This window comes from Trachymyrmex cornetzi, unplaced genomic scaffold (genome assembly GCF_001594075.2).
Source record: "Trachymyrmex cornetzi isolate Tcor2-1 unplaced genomic scaffold, Tcor1.1 scaffold380, whole genome shotgun sequence".
In the NCBI taxonomy this organism is placed as follows: Eukaryota; Metazoa; Arthropoda; class Insecta; order Hymenoptera; family Formicidae; genus Trachymyrmex; species Trachymyrmex cornetzi.
In genome coordinates this window covers 59,974-81,075 of record NW_017298535.1, presented here as the reverse complement: position 1 = coordinate 81,075, position 21,102 = coordinate 59,974, and the positions used below count along the sequence as shown (strand labels likewise).

Below are 21,102 nucleotides of genomic sequence, written 5' to 3'. Positions count from 1 at the left end.
AATTCTTAGCGAGAATCACTTTTTAAGCAGAAACAGAAAGTCGTAGAGGAAAAATATTTTTCGTATTTACGAAGGCAGCGCATCAAAGTTTCATCGTTTATCGAGATACAATAAACGAGTATTGGCCAATAACGTCGTACAAATTAATAATGTAGTAAAACGGCGAAGTATCAGGCTTCAATTTGGTCGGCATTGAATTCTGCGAAATTCTCTAATATTAACTAACCATGCACGATTTCTCTATAACTTGTCTCGTACATCAGTATAATCGAAGCATCCAACCAGCCATCCCAATGGTTTGCCAATCAATGGCGATGGACACACACGCGATGGTTTCCTGCAGGAAGGCAATTGTGCGGGCGAGAGGACGAAGGGGGAGACGAAAGAATTACCGAATATAACCGGAGACGCCGCGGAGGCGTACGACCTTCGCCTGAGTATCGATTAATACCGGGTTAAGCTCAATGCCAGACCGAAAGCGATCCGCTAATCCACTATACGTATTGTCAATCTGATTACTATCGGATTTAAGCGGCGTAGTATTAGGGGAAGATACCCGAATTCCTTTTCCCAATACCTAAGGGAATTTCATCCCATAGGGATAAAATAATCATTTATTTATTTACGTAATGTGATTTATACGTTTTGATCTTTGCAATCTGAATGATGATTGGGAATATAATAATTGAAAAATTGAGATTGTGGATTGAAGAATAATATTTAATGTCGACATTTTATCATCTTACGGATTTTTAAATTATCAGAGCTTAAAGCTTTATTTATATGGAGGGTGAAGTAAAATAATTATTTATTTATTTGCGTAATATGATTTAATCGTTTTGATTCTCGTGATATGAATGATAATTGAGAATATAGTAATCGAAAAGTTGAGATTGTGGATTAAACTTTTCATTTGTGTTTTTGTAAAATGAGCGTCTTAGAAATAATATTGAATGTCGACATTTTATTATCTTACGATTTTTTTAATTGTTAGAGTTTTATTTTTACGATCGTTGCTATTTAATCTTACGTCGTGAATGTATCTAACTCTATTTGGCTTAGTTTTTTGTTACTCAGCTTCTGTAAAAAAGCAGTCGGTATTCGAGCCACCTCACCTATTAATTTATTCCAACAGCGGCGAAAAGACGAAGGGAGAAAAGATAGAGTGGCGACGGGTTGCAGCAAGTCCGTGTTTTCCAAAGGAAACTTTTCACTCTGTAGAAACATATAATTCACTTTTGCGCACGGACGGGATTTTTGTTGAAAGCCGTGCAAAAGCGCGAGGTAGTAGCCTGAGGTATTTCCCGTTCGAATTTTCAGCCCTAAAGAGAGCAAGCAGCGCCATGCAATATTTATATACCGCGAAACACCAGAAAATATATGTGTTAAAAATATCCACGGTCGTGTTCAGTATAGCCGAACTTTTAAAATTTCATGCATTGCTTATAGCTGCGTATGTGGCCGCATTTTACGTTCGGTAAAGTATTTAATGACTCGGTGAATAATTACAGAGTCGCGTAATGTTCATAAATTCCACGCGATTCCACACTGTAAGTAACAACAAGAATAATAAATTGACTATCTGATAACATTTATGCATTCTTTTAAATATTATAATTGAATTTGTTATCTTAGAAAGGATAATACTGTAAGTTTCTCTTTTAAAAAAACCTCAAACGCACTTTGATAGCGATGCAATTGTATCAGAGTATTTTGTTAAATATCCTGTTTCATTATTTTTATAATACATATTCTATTTATTATTTTTTTAATTATGTAAATTTATATTTTATTTATATAAATTATTGTGAATGTAGGGAAGAAAATGAAAATAAAGCTAGGATATGTTAGATGAAGAGGGAAGAAAAGCAAGTTGTGAAATGGATGTTAGACATAGAGTCGAGAGCATAGAAAAGAGGATGAAAGCGAATATGAATGTAAGAGAATGAGATAAAGCTGCTTGTGTGTAAACCAAGTCCGAGTGGTAGGTCACTTGACTAAACTAAATAAATATATTAATATTATTATACAAATTTGTGTCTACATTAGAAAATATTTTTATGCTAAATATGCAAATTTATTTCTATTATTTCAAAAGTAAAATTCTTCTTTAATTGAGTAACTCAATTTATATTTTGTTTCACTCATAATCATTTAATTGAAAAATTGCTGCTTTTTTCTAATTTTCAAACGCTATGGATGTCCCCTAAAGATCGTAAAAACGCTTGAGATTCCTGATCATTTTGAGACGAAAATTCTAAATGTCAAAGCTCCAATAATTGGTCAATATAATAAACATCAATAATTTTATCTCATATGTAATCTTTATATAAACAAGAAGCGACAATTATTATAGTTTTCGTTTTCGCATTTTGCGCGCCACATCTGAATGCGCGTGTTTATATAGACGGTATGATTCTCTAACTTTAAATGAGCTTATAATTGAAAAATTATTACAGCCTCAACATTTTAATATTAGAATGTCTTATAATGATCTCAGGAATCTACTGTTAAGCGTTGTTACGGTCTGCGCAGTAGTGTTTCGACGCTTATATATATTTACGCTAACATTCTTGAGCAGAGCATGCCGATTCGGGTGCAAGACTTGTACCGCGTCACCCTGTCGCAATATACGTGTCGTTTCTTTTACGATGCACTTGCGGCGAACCACGTGCAGCAGCGCTGAATTTGCAATCTTGTTCGCGACGTGTGCGGGGGTCAGAAACTATCAAAACTCAAAGTGCTCGAGAGGGTGAGAGAGGGAGGAGATGGAGAGAAACAGAGAATTATCCGGCAGTCTCCCCTCTTCGAGAAGTTTCCGAAGTCAGGATAACTTTTGGCTCTCCAACCAACGAGGCGAACTCTCGAGAATATCGCGTCGTCGTGCTGTACAACCCGTTAATAACTATCCGCGTTGACGTGTGCCACGGTTCCGGCCGACTTTGTGCATCGTCATTCGTTGGCCCGAGACGAACACTATGCACACCTGGCGGGTGAATGAGCCTCGTACATTCTCTTACAACGTAAATGAAGCGATGGAAACAAAAGCGAGCTACCGTGTTTTATCGCGGACGATCTTTATTTTTAAGTTTTTATTTTTTTTTGCACGGAAACAAATGTGTATATGGTTTTGCTGAAGTATTTAAAAATTTAGCTAGATACAGATGTAAAAATAATTTTTTTTAATCAATTAAAATAATTATGTAGGACGCTCAAACTGGTTGAAGAATAGTTGCTGAATATTAAAACTTTTTGTTGTTCGTCACATTAAAAGAAGTGACTTGTAATATGTGATTTACAGAAACTTTTACTTTTTAATTCAAAAATTTTGTTGTCAAAATTTGATTAGAATAACCAAATTTTGAATAAAGTAACAAAAATTTTTAATGGAAAAGTAAGAAAGTTTTTGCAAGTCTCATATTATACAAAACATTTTTTGTTAGCGCATGTTCGAATTGTCTTCTAATCTGAAAATATTTTTGTTGGGCCAGAATAATTATGTAGGACACTTAAATTGATTGCTAGAATGTCAAAATTTTTTTGCAGTTTATCATTATGCTCAATTTTGTTGGTCCAACAAAATAATTTTCAGATCTAGCTAAATTTTTAGATATTTTAGCAAAACCATTTTTCCATGTGGTCTATGATTTTTTTCTAAATTTATCTCGAGGTAAAGAGCCGCACATTACTTTGAAATAGTATTTCCATTTCTCTCTCGCGGCATATATACGGCTTATCGTGTTACGATTTGCCATGGTACGAAAGATTGGACGAAGCAAGGAACCAAGCATCCCCAATAGATAGGATCCATTTCTCTGTTGAATGCCGGGTCTCCTTCGTTTCGCGATTTTACGCTCACTCGGAACGTCCTCTCGAAAAATCGAACTCGGCAACGACAACGCGAACGGGACGTTTCGCAATTGCGGATGGGACGACCCGGCCAAGCGGAATGGAGATGCAAAGCCGCTCCAGATACGTTTGGATAAGCTCGAAGGAGCCGCCCGCCGGTAGCGTTTATGCAAGTCGATTCCGCATCATGGAGTGCCCTGGAGTGCCGGTAAACTGGGTCGTTGTCATGCGCCGCGCCGCGCCGCGCCGCGTCGCACCGGCCGATGGCACATGTCGGCTCACGTTTTTCCCTTACATCCCTCCCGCGTATATAGCGCAGCCTGCCTCATCCCTTCTCGGCGTGATATTCCCCTTTCTCTCTTTTCACATAAAAGACTCGGATCTCGCCGACCGTATGACATTTTACGTATTCTTATATATTCCTTCGCCCAAAAGCGGACGGCACGTGACGCTTTCTTTTAAGGGGATTGAAAGTCCTCCTGAAATCGTCTTTGTTTTATTGATTATTTTTCAAGTCAGTATTTTTCTAACTGCTTTTATATGTACAGATATAAAAATCTTTTTTCTCAGTTAAAATATGAACGCTAATGTAATAAAAACTGATCCACTTTATGCCAAAAACGAAAAGAGAAAATTACAATGTCGACTTGTAACAATATTTGCTTTATATACAAGTTATACTTTGTACATATAAAACAATCTTGGTTTGGACTAGGGATTGACATGAAGCAATTTGAGCTCTTAGAGTTAGGCTTAGATACCTAATATGAAAGATTAATTAGTTTAAAAATTTGTACTTTTGGATATGCATACGATATTGATGTAGTAATGTGTAGTGTCAATGACACAAATCGTAAGTCCTACTGAATCGGTAAAACAGACTTTAGGATCCCTTTAATCGGTTTTTTAAAATTGAATTATTTTAGAAAAATCACAATCTGGCCCCTCTTTCTCTCTTTTTTCCTTTTGGATCTCGACTAACACGCTGAAACATCGTTATTATAAAATATAAAACAAAGTGAAATTGGGTTGAAGTAGATTTTTTAATGAATATAAGAAACCGTTTGATAGTTTTATTTAACTTTATTTTACTTACCTTTTATTAATATAAAAGAGTGTATTTCGCTTATGTTCTTATTGCACTGTTTATATATAACAAAGCCGTCACACGTAACCTCGCTTCTTCCATACTTGACAACGTAAAAAAAAAGCGAGTGCTTTTTGCGGGTAAACTCGAATAACCTGCCAATAAATGCGATTTGCCCTTTGTCGAGCAACGGCGTTAGCTTTTTTATCCTCTTTACCCCATTTTAAAGTTGAAAAAATAATGTTCAACCTTTTGTTTGAGATAATACATAGGCAGATTATTTTCGATGTAAGTTAAAGGAATTGCGAAATGAAACAAAATCAAGAAAATGAGAAAAAGGCATTATTAATTAACATGACAATCGTAGATTTTTGTTTCTTTTTTTATCTTATTCTTTTTTTTTTCAAAATGTAAATTGATGTATTTATAAATACTAGAAACAAAACTAACATCTTGACATTACGTAATTACATCGTTGCGTTTATTTGCGGGCGGGAGGGGGGTTGCATTTGTCAGCTTGTCTCTCTTGATTTTATGCCTCAGTAATGCACTTCTTCGTGTTTCGCCTACGTTCTCTTCGTCAGCTCGCCGTTCGTACTTTCCTGCGGATGCAAATTAAGCGTTACAGTCAAGTAATTCCCTATCATCATAGTCGGCCGAACAACAATGAAGGGTATTGCTTAATATGACGTCGTATACGCGAGGAGGCAATCGGTTACCTGGAAGTGACTCAGAATTTCGTAGTGGCACTACGAGAAATCTAGGTCACGTTGGCGATTTACGTTTCTCGACTGTGCCTAAAGTAATTTTGAAACGCTTGTGTTATCTGCGATCATGTTCCTTCTTAAAAAGGAGTGGCATCGTCTAAAATGATATCACGGATGCGCTTACGGTATTTCAATAATAAAATATTGTATGAAACTTGAGATAATCATGTTAAAGATTTCACTTGGATTTCACGGTAATGCATATATATTTTTACTAGCATTGTCTTATAACAAAAATGTTAGTTTTTCGTTTATTTTATGAGGCTCTTATATTGCAAAAGGATTACCTATAATTAATTTGTAACAGGAAGAGATATTTTTCGTGACGTTAAAGAAACATATGTGTCCTTGGGACCTACTAAAACTTTTGTTCTAGAAGAACTAAAAGAGAAAAAATTAATCGACGCGTAGTCATACACTCTTATTTGAGATTAATATATTTAAAAATATATATGTAAGTGTATGGAATTATTATTCCAACATCTAACTTTGTTATCGCAATTTCTCTTCGTTGACGTACTTATAGAACGGTCCTGTTTTAAACTTAATATGATAATATAATAATAATAATAATAGCTTTATTTTTGTGATATGGAAGTTATTTAAAGCAATATATATATATATAGTACATGACAAAATACTAAAAGCATACAATGAGCGTGATTGCAGCTCATAATAAGGGCTGACTTGATGCCTAATCTGAAATATTATTCTAGAAGTTTTAAATTTTTCAACTATGTAAAAAATTGCAATATTTTAATTTATTGTAGCCTAAATATAGTACAATAATTAATCTACGTGAGTAGAATAAAGGTGTGAAAAATAAGATCGTGAAACATCAAATTATTCCAAGTCATTACAATATTAGGAAATTGTTTCAGGGTCATCAGGATCCATATGTTCCAGTTATGGATCAACTAATCGGAAGTTTTGTAGTGGCATGGCATTTTGCGATATTTGATTTGATTAAGGAATCCAAGCTGTCAGCTTGCGTTCCCAGCTGGGTGGTTAATTAACTTCGAAATGCATATGTTAGTTCGCAACGGTGTTTCTTCTTAATGCAGATGACGCCGGTTATTTCAATAAAGTACATTGTTAAAAATCTTGCGATAATCTTTTCAATAAAGGAGAAATTGGTGATACATTTGTTACGTGTTATCAGCGCCATGATCGGTAACAGCCTTAATAAAAACGCAATAAAAATACTTTTGCAAGTCACGCTTCTACATCGTGAATATGTCAAAATTAAGTGAATTATACACCAGTGGCATGACATTTCAAAATATAACCAGACTCCTCATCAACGCCGAGACTGCAAAAGCTTAATTCAGGATTCATTCCCGCGTATATGATGGAAGATATTTATTGTTCGATTCATAGCATTCCAATCGATGATTTCGCTAGTTGGGAATGGGAGAACGTGATGGAAACACGCTTTTAAATAGCAACTTCTGTAATTCGCGTTAAGCTCTTTGCATCATTATTACGCGCTGCTACGTGGAAAAGGTAGAGGTGTGGGCTGTAGATCTGTCGAGGATGACTTATCGCCACCATCGGCGGACTCCATCTGCGTCATCGCGATAGCACATGAACAATTCGACGTGTACCGCGGCAATAAGTCCGCGATGCATCGCGTTGCGTTGCCGGTTGCAACGAAGGAGGCAAAACGTAATCGATTATCGAAGTCGGATATTAGTAGGCGTAATTAATACACACTAGACTCGCCTATAGGGCGACTATAAAAAAGAACGTCTTACTTAGTCCATTGGATACAAATGAATTTTCCATCGCATCTGCCGAGGTTGAAAATAAATGTTTATCTGATATAAAAAGAAATAGAAGAGAGGAGGCGGTTAGAAATAGATGGATACTCTCAGTTTTACAGATGTGTACTGTTTAAGTAGTTTTGAAAAGTATGTTGATATTTGTATCAAACATAAATATAGAATAATCGCTACTGATACCTTGCGTTTGTGGTTTATGCCTTTCAAACACGAAACTTTTTGTTTTTAATTTCAACCACGTTTACATCTAAAAATATTGATATTAATTTTAACCCACGATTGGATTATTCATATCCTGCGCATTTCTTTTTTAAATACCGGGAGCATTTGGGTAAATAATGGTCTTTATTGTTTTCTCTTCTTAAATATACACCTTTATAAATATCTTTCTAAAGATTAGTAAGAATCACTATAATTTTTGTATACACACTAAAAAGAAGTGTTTGTATTTAAAACACATAAGTACTTAAATTCAAACACATAGTGTCTTGTTTATTGAACAGTTTAAAACTATAACATTTTTAAGTGTGTTTAAAAAACGGAAACAAGAATGAAACATTTTAATATCTTAAAATTAAACACTTTTTTTTTAATGTGTTTGTAGAAGTAATGAAAAATAACCCGGGACATGAACGATTCATTGTGTGTGGTAAAAAATCGGAAAATCGTTGTGTATAAATTAAGCTTGGAGGCCTTGAATACGGCTTTCAAAAATACAATTGAACTAAATTTGGTAACGATTTGTGCATGTATCTGACGTATAAAGTTATATTACATACATAGTTGGTAACATTCTATTCTCCTATTCCATAACCGTTTTTGTTCTTCAGTTTTTTGTAAATTGCGTCGCGTTCTATTATATCCAAAGACCTACAGCATAATTGATATCACTCTATAGCTAACAAACTCGTATCAAAAGTAATTACTTATTACGTCACAGGAATATCTGATTGCGAGTTATTTCAATAAAACAAAATGGTATTTCATAATCCCTTCCCTTCTATTTAATCGACAATATTCACGGAGATCCGCGGAAGGGTGAATTCTGATTTTATCCCGGGATACGTCATTCCCTCGTCATCGAAATAAGCCCCGCTAAATCGCTTGCCCTCAGGTCATATTGACGTCTGGTTTGCTTTCGGAGACCTAATTTCGGGAACGAGGCCGAGCGATATAATGCGTCATGATTTCCTCGTGGATTATCTATCGAAATGTAGGAGCGAGAGGAGATAAATCTCCAAAATTATGACAGTTGATGAAAGGGTATAAGGAGAACAAGGATGGGAGAGTGGCGAAGATGATGCGACATGGAAGGAAAGACAAAGTTGTGATGACAGGGTTGCCACAAAATTGGAAATTAGAGAAATCAGGGAAGTGTCAAAGAAATTAAAAACAGTCAGAGAAATTAAGAAAAAATCAATTTTGCAAATTTTGCAAATTTTTCTGGAAAATCAAAATTCTGGACTTTATGAAGTTTAATATAAAGTAGCTTGACGTATTACACCTACGCAGTTTTGAAATACTACCAACTTAACAACTAAATACAGTGTCAGCAAAATTAACAGTAATTTACATTGCTATGTTAAATTGATCTCTCAACAAAATATTTAACGGCTTCCAAATTAAGACGAAAATAGAAAAAATTTCAGAATATTATTAAAAGCATCAGGGAAAGTCATGAAATTTTGTCTGGAAGTCTGGAAAAAGTTATGGAATTTTAGGATAAGAAATTTATGACATTTCTGGATGGGCAGGCAAGGTGGTCCAACCAGATCCTTTTGGTCAAACAGGTGCACATGGAACTGCCATACGCCGTCTTGGCGTGTGCCGGCTAACTATACGCCTTAATAATACATGGACGCGATCCGTTCACGGCCAACACGCACGTACACATTAACATAAACACAGATCGCGCGCGCGCGCGCGCGATGAACACATCGATCGATACTCATGTACGAGCAACAACTGGCCATCGAACGTTTCCGTCAAACTTCTCGTTTCATAGCCCTCGTAACTTTCAAGGCACTTTCTCGGAAAAGTTTGTAACGGGGGCAAAAATGATAGCACAGATAAAAAGAATTTTAGACTAGGCAACGCCGGCGTCGTTAGTAATTTTTGCATAATCCTCGTTGTTGTTTGAAAAATATTTGCCTTTTTTCACATCTGTGTACTCCAAAAATGTAACTCCAGCAATGTAAATAGAAATTGTTAATTTTGTTACTTTTTCTGGATCTCTTTGTTTTTATAATCCTACGTTCGTATTAAAAGCTTTTATATTGATAATCCAGAATAATTACGTTGGCTATTGCATCGCAATCGTTTCTGCCTCGTACAAACTTTATGAAATGATATGCATTCTACCGGTTTGAAAACGTATTTATATAAAAATTCGGAGTTATCAAGCCGTGTCATCAATTTGATGGGATTTACGTAGACAATTTGAATATTAAATGTTCCACAACCCCCGAGACTCGCTTTAATTAACAATCCGGTCGGGGCACAGACCGATGAATTTCAAAGTCCTTGGCATTTCGCTTTCGATGGAGCATTTAGAGTTTAGCGTGTCGTCTCCGATGCATATCGAATCGCGGAGCGTATCAATTCGCACGGCTGCATTAATTCCGCACCCTCGTGTGAGCGAGTCAGGTGGAGAGGAGAGGGTAATGAGGTAAGGGAAACCAAGTGAGCGCCTGGAGAATGCTTGAGGTGTGCGTCGAGCAGGCGGCAAACACGAAGAAAGACGAAGGCCCTTACCCGGTGTATCGGAGTGCCACTTATGCACGATGCGCTCTCGTCGAGCGTGTGTGTTGCATTCGCGACTCGGCTCGGCGCGGTGCACACGAGGACACGACGACGACGACGACGACGACGACGACACGCCTCGGATTCGGTAGGTGTAGGGGCACTCCATCTCGAGCGCGGTCGCGTTATAACAATATTTGCGTCCACAGTAGTCGCTTTTTAAAGCGAGCGAGAGAACGCTCTCTCATAATTATTGTTATCACCCATTCGCATCACGATACATCGCGGCGCACCGTCGACCGGCGGTGGTTATTCATTGTTCCTTCGCTTCGGCTCGTTCCGAACGATGCATCATCGTCCCGGCGCGTGCAAAGCGTTTTATCGTTACGAGGCGTCACGGCCTCTCCCTCACGGCGATCGTCCTGAAAAAGCTCGGGTAATCGAAGTAACGAGCGGCACATAATTCAATGGTGGGAAGAAGGCGGACAATCTTGTTTAGGAACAAGTTTCTTGCAGTAGATAAGGAAACGCTATGAAAAGTGTATAAAATACGGTAGCTGTATAAGATAGACTGACAATTTTGAGAGATTGAAATATGATTTAAATCAATAATTTAAAAAAATCTATATTTCCTTTATCGTTTACGATTTAAATTATTTTATAAAAGTTTAAAGTTTTGTGTGTGTGTGTGTGTGTGGTGCGATTTGGATTCATAAAAAGGGAGAAAAAGAGTCTGGTTACATTCTGATTGAAAGTGGAATTAGAATCATTTTTTATGGTTGAATCTAATACAATTCTAGTTGAGATAAGCAAAATTGATATGATCAGAAAAAAAAATCTTGTGATTTATTTTTAGTTATTACTCCAACATATGCACAGATTTTCATCGATAATAATTACAAAAATTATTCCGAATTATTGTACAGCGAGCGTTATTATTTAAAAATATGTTGTACATATTTTTTAACAAAATGAAAATTATAACAAAATTAAAAATTATTTGTATTATATTTGAAAGTGATACAAAAGATGTTTGGCGCCGATTTAGAATTTGGACCAAAAATAAAAGATATTCACGTTTCTAAAAAATAATTAAGATAAAATAAGAAAATCTTTATTTAAACTATAAAATTGTGTTGTTAAATATAAATATTGACCTCTTTCTCTTTCTCTCTTATTGAACTGTTTCGTATAATATTTATACAGAAAGTATGAATTTCTGTTACTTTTGGCAAAAACTATATCCCTGATACATCCTTAGAAAATCTAAGGAAGAAATTTATAATTTAAACTCATTTTAAAAGTTTACATTCCTAGTTTACAAGTTTATGTTTTTAGCATATTATCTTTAATTTATTCACTTTCGTCGTACAGGTTCAATACTGTTCTCGCATAATCTATCACATGAATAGTCGATATAAACTGGAGCTAGTTAAACACACAAGAACCGATCATCGATGAACCTCGCGTCATTGAATGCATTAATTCGAGCCACGTTTAGTTACGTCGCAGCTCGGATTCCGCGATAAACTTCCGCTGCTCGTAAAAGCTCAAAGCGCAATGAAATACGAGAGTATAGGATATAAGGATAGGGAATAAATGCAGAAATCCAAGTCGGTACAAACAATATGTCGATGCACTTTACGCGCAAATGTCGAAAACATGTATATTAAACAGCGAATAGTGAAGAGGAGATTAACAAAGATAATCGTTGAAAGATGTTCCATGGGGCTTCGATTCAATTATATATATATATATATATATACACATATATAATATATATAGTTTCACATTCTCTATTTTTAAAATTTATATTAAAACAGCTGAGAAAGCCAATAAATTGTTCATTTATTCGTTTCGAAAACGGATCGGTAATTAAGACCTCCGAATCGGAAGCTCGTGCTCGTCCAGAATTACATTTTAAGAGATTTTTTTATCCTTCTGTAGTATTTACTTTTGTATTTTACCCCATCTACGAGTCAACGACGGGCGCGCGGGATTGTCGATAAATCCCGGGTAGAAAGGTTTCCCCTGGCAACCTAAACACGCATAAATCTCTCAATCGAGCCGAGTTCCTGAAGTTTCCTCGTTTCCGAGGGAGGGTTCTTCAACCCTGACGACAGTTCGATGGCGCGCATTCGTGTATACTACGAACGGTCACGTAGGCACTCGGCATCAGCTTTGCTCGTAGGGCCCTAACGCGGGCCCCGCGTCGCGTTGCCCAAGAAGAAGGGGGGGGGGGGATACGTAACAAAGCCCCTCGATGCGTGCAGGTGAAGCCGACCGTCTGCTTGCCAAGCTGCGCGCGTTCGTGTTCGCGCAGGGGCCCCAGGCCCCTCTCGTCGGCGCGTGTTCCGGGGCCCGTTTACCGTACCACCGGCGCGCCACCCGGCAGCGAAGCAACAGAGCGGCAAGCAACAGCAAGCGGGAGCAGGAGCAGCGGCGGCGGCGGTGGTAGTAGTAAGCAGAAAATCGTGCCGCGCGGTGATGCCATGCCGCTCGACTAGAAGGGGCCCCTTCGAGCCTCAGTCAACCGACGCGCGTCGCTTAGATCGTACACGTTGCACTCGCGCCAGCGTGATTTAAATTTCTCTACCGTCGCAGCCGCAAAGCGTTGCCGGGAAATTTGTGAACCAGTTCTAAACGGTCGGAATTTAAGTGCACACACAAAGATTCCATTACTAAGAAAAGTGATTACCTAATTTATTTTGTCCCTTTTAAGAAACGATTGTCTTTAACAAAGAATATTTTTTTGTAATAATCTTGAAATACACTTATTAAAAATTTGAGTGTATACAGAAAAAGTATTCTATTGTTAAGAAAATTGATTATTCAATTTGTTTTATTTCTTGATAATAACTTTAAAATATATTTTTATTATAGATTTTTAAAAACTTATTATTGTGTACTCAAAAGAAGATTTTTTTTAAGAATATTATAAAATTAATCGGAGAAAAACTACTTTATGTAATAAGCAAATCGAATTTGTTTTAATTTCATAATTGAGAGAGAGAGAGAGAGAGATTGAAATATTAACTTTTAATAAATTCACTAAGATTCAGAGTACATTTAGAATAAATTTAATGTTTGTAATGGACTTGATAAATTTGCGGATATATAAACTTTTGAAATATTTGAAACAAGTAATTACTACTTGCGTATAGTATGTACGTTTCTGTGTGCAAGAAGAAGATTGGTAAAGTTTCATTAATTTCTACATAGATTCGCGCCCTCATGTTGTGAGACTATATAGCGACGCGAAGTCGACGAAGATTCTAAGTTTGTACTATTATCGCGCTGATCGATCCAAACGAAGTCGAGTGTGAAATCCTTCCTCCTGGTGGGAACCTTTAACCGGGGGGCTTTTTTTTTTACTCCGTTCCTTATTGATTGCGTAACACGCGATGAGAAAGTAACGTCGCGTGTCATCGAGCCCATCGTTGCTCGATGACATTTAAACCTGCGTCGACGAAGTGTTGAAGTGTTGATCGTGCGATTTGCAGGTTTACGCGGTGTAATCAATCGTTTTTCGAGTGTGAAGTGTTCGACGGAGGTACAGCCCCCGAGGCTCAATTTGACGGAGTGCGCGGGGGTACAACAATAGAGGAGGAGATGATCGGGCGTGTGCATGCTTGAATTAATCAACGTGCGTGTCATCGAGCTTGACGCTCATTTAAATTCTACTCGCCGTTGAAATGTTGATGAGAGGGTGGGAATTACGTGCAGACAAAGTTGTGCGCAGTATCGATCGGTGTTGAGTTTCAAAACGAGGTTCAACTGACGGCGCGTCCCTATTGGCTCGCGGTGAAGTGTATCGCGTGACGTTCTTCATAAAGCGGACCGTTCTCTGCGCGCATATGTATCATTCGTTGTCGTCAGCGAGTTATCACCGTCTCATTAAAATTAGTTTCGTGTCGATCAATTGTACCGTCGTTGCGACGTTGATGAGAAATTACGAGGAGACCTGTGTCATCGATCGGAGCTCGGTTTCGAAACGAGGTCCCGCCGATATACTGGAGCACAAAGGCGGGAGAATCTCTTCATGACTTTATAAACGACGGGGTCGCATTCCGTGACGCCTCGTGGAGACGACGATATCTAACCAATATTACGATCTATATCGCATCTCATCGTGAAAAGCGAGAAATTTGTAATTAAGATTACCCGGACTTTGTGAAACGTGCGGTTCTCGTAAATAATCGTGCCGCGCATTAAACGAGTAAAATACCGAGTCATGCCACGTGTCGCAAAATCGATAATTTCAGAGCATCGCCGGAAGTTACCATAGGGGAACAGCGATCTGAATTCACGGACACGGGGCGCTCGTTTTTCATGGCAGCTGATCCGTTCGCTCGATACGATCAGTCGCGTCAGCGAGAGTGCTGCGATCGGTGCCTCAGTGAAGCCTCGACACGTACTCCTTTCCGAGAAGGAGCACTTGAACTAAAAGAAGACAAGAGATCTGTTTTCGGTGATTGAACTCGTGTATGCTTTTTTTCGAACTTTAAATAGGAAAGCATATATATTTGACGAAAGAAAGTTCTAGTGCAGTCTAGTGCAAGAATAAAAAATAGACCTACAGTCTTGCCGCTCTTGACTCATCTTTGTTTTGAGTAACCATGATACTGTAAGATATGCATAAATAAACACAAGATTGAGTGTCAACGTAGGGACAGTATGGCTCAGTTCACAGAATGATTGCTTAGTAGGGGAAACTCAGAAAATAGGCTTCAGGTTAAATGTCTAAGAACCCTATATTTTTCTCGCGTTGTTGCTTATAGTACTTGAACCCTTCAGGGTTCCAGTGAGCAAAGAAAGAAAAAGGAGTGGAGCACTTTGTGGGACATGATTCCGGTATGCGTTCTTATTGACCGCCATCTACTGTCATCGTTCACGTGCTCACGCATACGTCGCTTCTAGCGGAACGTTGCTGGAATGACAATTACTTCCTTCCAGTAAGAAAAATTAACGTCGCTAGCCGACGAAGAGGAAACGGTGCCGAAGTGCTCAGACTGGTACACGTGTCATTAGCGCACTCGTTTCTAAAGTATCCCGAGAGGAGGACATACGTTGCGTGGCCGCAAAGTTTACCAAAGTGTGTACATAGGTGACCCCGAAGAGGACCTTTCCCGGCCATAGTTAGCCAGGTCTGGGTCACAGTCGCTCACGTGTAAGCAAGCCCCGAGGGGGCGTGTTGGCGCTTCCGGCACGAAAACGTGGATCCACCCTCTGTCGACCTTGAAGAACCCTTTCTTCTTTTACGCCCTGTACTGTGATATTGTTTGCTCGCTCTCTTTTTTCCTATGGCTGAAAATTAATCTGAACTTTCTCAAGTTTTAACGAAATGCGCCGAAGGTCTTGAAGCCTTGCAATTTTACAACCTTGAAGAATTCTTTGCACGCCGACATCTGTCTTCACGACGGTTCTTTGCGAGTGCCAGGACGTGGATATCGAGCAGACCCGCCGACTTTTATTAAAGCCTCGCGTTCACGACTGGAATAGTTTTCGGTGGATCTTGATTTGACGTTTTCACATAGCCTTGAAGAAAACTTTTTGCCACTGTTTTATTCGCACGACCTCGCGTGTGTGACGCGAGTTTGGATTCGTTTCTTGCACGCGTGGATTTTCAATGCCCCCCTGGATAATGTGAGCTTTGTATTTAAGTGCACTGAATGCTCCGCTTGTGCGGCGAACGGACGTCGCCAGCCACTTCTCGCAATTTCCTGAGATAAAGCCGATTCCACGTTGCATTGTGCGATGTAATAATAGGCTGAACGTAATCCATTTCGATAACAGAAAATATATCTTGAAGATACAACTCTGTGCCGTAACCTAGATTCGTAAACAGGACCGTGCAAATTCAATTCAAATCAATAATAAATTACGCTCGTTGTACTAAATAAGAATAAAAAGGAAGTGAGGTCATTTATATGAAATTAGCTCACAAAATTAGACGAATACATTAATTAATTATAACATGTATAATAACTAGTGGCAGAACGTTTTAATTTAACTTGGTCATTCTCAGCGGAGTAATTAGATAATTGACATGTCTAATATAATTAATAAAGATGCAAGCATAAAAAGTGAAACGTTGGAACGAATGAGTGCAAAAAGAAAAATAGGCAAAATTTAATTCAGAATACGTTTCGCAATTACGAGATCCAGCGATAAACTTAATTGAAGAATCGACGAGTTATTTTGACAATCCTGCGAGTGCATAATCTGACGTGATCGGCCGGAGTCTGGAAAGCGAACTTCATCAGGAATTCCTAAGCATCAGAAGTCGCATCTTGATGCAGCATCTCCGACAACGTACCGTCCGATGACTGTACTACTTCGCGAGCACGAATAACATGAGACAGAAACAACAACAGCAGCGATAACTCATGTTCAGTAGATTCAAGCTACTTCAGGATGGTGTCAGCTACCTTCTGTTATCATCAGGTGCGCAACATCGAAGTCGTTCGCTCTCGCTCTCGGTTCCTCTATTTGCTCGATCCAATCGATCGCGGCGCGACGACGACAGCGGTCGATGACTCACGGAGCTCAGCCGGAGATAACTCGGACGATGAATTTACGGCGCATTGTTGTACCAGCGTGGCGCGCGCATTACACGGGTTGACTCGACGTCAACATTGTTACGCGCGGAGAACGCTGCAAATTTCGAATCTCAATGATCATCAGCACGTCCGCTGACGACGAGTTCCCCGCGTTTCTGGACCACGGAAAAGGGTCGGTCGACGATGTTATAGATCGCGTCGAGCGGATAAATTTAACGCGTGAAATTATTTATACGAGTTGTCTTGGTTGTCGCGGACTGGCCGCCTGCGGAAAGAATGGTTTTGTTGAAATATCTAAAAATTTAGTTAGATGCAGATCTGAAAATAATTTTGTTTGGACCATCCAAATATAATTATATAGGATGTTTAAATTCTGATTGCTGCAGAAGAAAAATGCTATTACTATAATTTAACTATAATTTGCATCTAGTAATTTTTTGAAACAACTGTATATTTATAGTTATAGTATCTATACAAGTATAGTTAATTATTAATAGTAATTACTATACACGCTTGAAAATCGTTAATTTTTTAAACATATATCTTAGTTATGATTACCATATAAAAATAGCAAGTAAATTTAAGAAAACAGTTATATTTACTGTAATTGCGATTGCATTTACTGAATAAAAATGTTTATGTCATTCATCGCTCATATCTTGATGTTTTATTATAGTAATATTTGAAATTATCATAATGTATGGTACAATTTTGTTATGTTCGAGAGAACATATATGGTTATTATTACTAACATTATAGCAGTAATAACCATAAAAATAATACTCCTAACCATATAATTATTTTACCATGCAATTATAGTCACAAATATCAAACATTTTTCTCTCAGTGCTTAAAACCCTCTCAAAATGTTAAAATTTTTGCAACGTTTTTATAACGTTTAAGCATTTTACATAATTATTTGAATAGTACAACAAAATTATTTGCAGATCTGTATCTAACTAAATTTTTAGATATTTTAGCAAAACCGTTCTTTTTCCATGCGCGTACAGTCGTAGAATTATATTCCACCTGTATTTCCAAATAATATTAATTATTGACATCGACTCTCTGCCCTTTTTGCTTTAAGCATTTTATATTTTATTTAGACATCGGATAAGAATTACGGAGGCGTAAACTTTCACGTTAAAAGATTTAAGCGGAGTCAACTCCTCCATCCGGCTCAATTATTGACATACGTGTGCTAACAAGATACGCAACGGCCTCGTGATACTTCGGCGCTAATTATTTTCTGACATCGAGAGCGGTTATTGTGCGTTGCGTCACTGATTGATCGCAGTCATCCGTATACCGAGTCGACCGCTGGACTGCAACGCAACGAATATTGATAATTAGGCGACGGGAGGTCGCAGGATAATTTCGTACCTATTGTTGAAATGACGGCCATGATATCCGATGAATAATAAGTGCCCCGGTGTGTGCAATTATACAATCGTTTATTGACATTATAACCGAGTATCTTCTGATCATAAATATAAATTATTTAATGAGCATGCAAAACAATAATTTTTTTGTATTGCCTGTAAAAAAAAACACGTAGATATGTATAAAGAAAAAACTCGACAATTATTTGACATGTTTTTTTCATCAAGATTATTCATTCACTTTTATGTAACGTGAAGAAATAATTATAATTTTTTATGTTTTTAATGCTAATACGAAATCAAGTTCTTTTGGTCTTACATAAAAACTGCTTTAATATCGAAAAAAAAATTTGTAGACATGTATAAAAAAAATGTGATAATTATCTGACGTATTTATTATCATATAAAATATTTTTTATCGTCTATAAAAAATGCGCAGAAATGTACAAAGAGAAAGAGAACACGATAATTATCTGATGTATTTGTCAAGATTTATATTTAACACGTTCATTTTATGTATACGAAAAGAATGATTTTGTTAAAATATTTAAAAATTTAACTAGATACAGATCTGAAAATAATTTTGTTAGATTATTAAAATAAACATCTCAAATATAATAAGTAATGCTGTAAATATAGTTAGTTTTGTCATTCTAACAGCCATGCAGTTTGAGTAATCTGCATAATTGTTTTGATGATTCGACAAATTATTTCCAGATTTGTATCTGGCTGAATTTTTAGTCACTTTAATAAAACCATCTTTTCCATATAAAGAGAAAACAAATTAATTTATAATATTTAGTATATGTTTAATATTAATATGAAACTAAGATCTTTCGGTTTTACACATAAAAGGAACCTCACTTCCTCTCGCCGGAATTATTTCCGGCTGCCGCAACAATTTCTTGCGTGGTTTCGTAATAACGTCGAAGCACGCGCTTCCACATTAGACAAGCTTGGTGGTAAAATGAGGGTGATAAAATACGGCGCCCTGTAACGACGGGTGGTGTGTGCGCGCGCCAGTCCGCCCTGTGTGTTCAGCCCTCTATATTTCGAATTTAACACCGTGCACCCTCCGCACCATTCGCTTTCATACCGCAGACTCGTCCACAAGCTTCCCTGAAGTCCCTTTCCCATGACATGCGTTGTGTGCATGCGTGCACGTTGCGTGTACGCTATTGTTTACGCAATGCCGGTCGACCCGCGCGCTCTGCTCTTCCACCTCTTCCTTTCATCGTTACTTCCTCTGCTCCCCCTCTGTCGTCGTGGTAGCAAGCAGGTCATCGAATTTCTAAAGGCGAATTTCTCGTGCACGACAGTCGGTTCCGAGTACGAAAGACTACTGTGTCTGGAAACCGTTTCTTTATGTATCTATATGTATCAATCTACCTGAATCTCTTTTCGCCTCGTCTCGAACGTGTTAACCGCACTTCTGTTGAATTACACGAGAGATTTTGGGTCACGACGATTACAAGCTTCACCATGTGTTCATATTTATTTTTAAATGCTTGTGGAAAAAAAATTATATAGACTCTTGAGGAAGTTGTCTCTTTCTCAAGAGAGTAGGCTTAACATAAACCAGAGAAGAGATTTTTAAAACTGAAAAAGAAAAGCACATAAGATCGTTTTATGAATAAATGAAATAAGTAAGGAAAGGGCCAACAACGTTGACATTAGATCTTGCATAGTAATATATTTTATATGTAAATTCTAAATACGTCTTTTAATTATATAAATTTTGTGCGCCGCTTAATGTTGGATTTGAAATGCAATCATAAATTGAAGTTGAAATAATAATATCACAATTACAATAAATCGATTTGATAATGCTATTAGCATTAAAACACTGTCAAGGTTAGATCTTTGCGTCTAATTTATATATGAATTCTCTAAATACATCTTTTAGTTATATAAACTGCGCTCCATTTACTGTCAAATTTTAAATGCAGTCATAAACTCAAGCTGGAATAATAATATCACAATTGAAATTGATCGTCGATTTAATAATGGTACTACAGTATTGTAAAATACTGAAAACAAACTTATTGCGAAAAATGTTATTCAGTTTGAAGAAAAGATTTAACTGTACAAGATTGTACTTGAATCCTCTTTGAGTCTGTTTTATTCTCCATGACAAGAAGATTACAAACAAAGGAAGGAAAACATTCGCATCAAATTGACTTGATACGAATACTTAATCTGCGATGTTTAGCAATTTTTATTTGAATACATTAATTATTCGAAAGCTCATTTTAACATAATGTACGCGGTCGCGCGCGGCCGGTAATTAAACAGACGATAATTAATCTTTACTAATTTTGCTAATTTTGCCGTTCCTATTTTTTCTGTTGCAGAACGCCCGCATACCGCCATCAAACCACCTGCGTAAGTACACCGATCTAATATTTTCATGTTAAATTTTTTCTTACGTGGCCTCTTCGCATGAAGCTGACATAAGTAGCTTTATCTGTCCTCATTTCCAGTCGACCTTACACATATTCAAAAGCACTTTTTTTTGTTTAAAACGTATATTTTGTATGCGTTGACAACGGAAGCAAATGCTGGCGGATAATTACTATTCGAGATGAGTAATCGATAACTTTCGAGTACTCTTTAAATTTCTTGGAGTGAAATCTTCAAAAGAGTTAAAATAATGCCACTATTGAAAAAGAATGAGAAATTTATATTCTTGAATAGGAGTGACAGATTTTCATTCTTTTTTGGAATGAGATTCATTCTAAAGGAAAGTAATCTCTTCTTTTTTGGAGTGAATTTTACTTCAAAAGTATGAAATCTCACTTCAAAAAGGGGTAAAAATCTACCACTCTTATTCAAGACTGCAAATTTTTCACTTTTTTCCATAGTGATAGTACTTTATTTAACTCTTGAGAGTGAGATTTTACTTCAAGAAATTTAGAGAGTAGGTAA

The 21,102-nt window shown here is 37.2% G+C and overlaps 1 protein-coding gene across 5 annotated transcripts in view; it reads left to right on the top strand.

Annotated features, from left to right (window-relative positions):
* Positions 1-21,102, top strand: part of lilli (AF4/FMR2 family member lilliputian) — a 273,330-nt gene that overhangs the window by 224,778 nt on the left and 27,450 nt on the right. For all 5 annotated transcript variants that reach the window (XM_018511570.1, XM_018511571.1, XM_018511569.1 and 2 more), the window contains exon 7: positions 20,529-20,559. In XM_018511570.1, the coding sequence (XP_018367072.1) occupies positions 20,529-20,559 (31 nt within the window). The remainder of the gene's footprint in view (positions 1-20,528; positions 20,560-21,102) is intronic.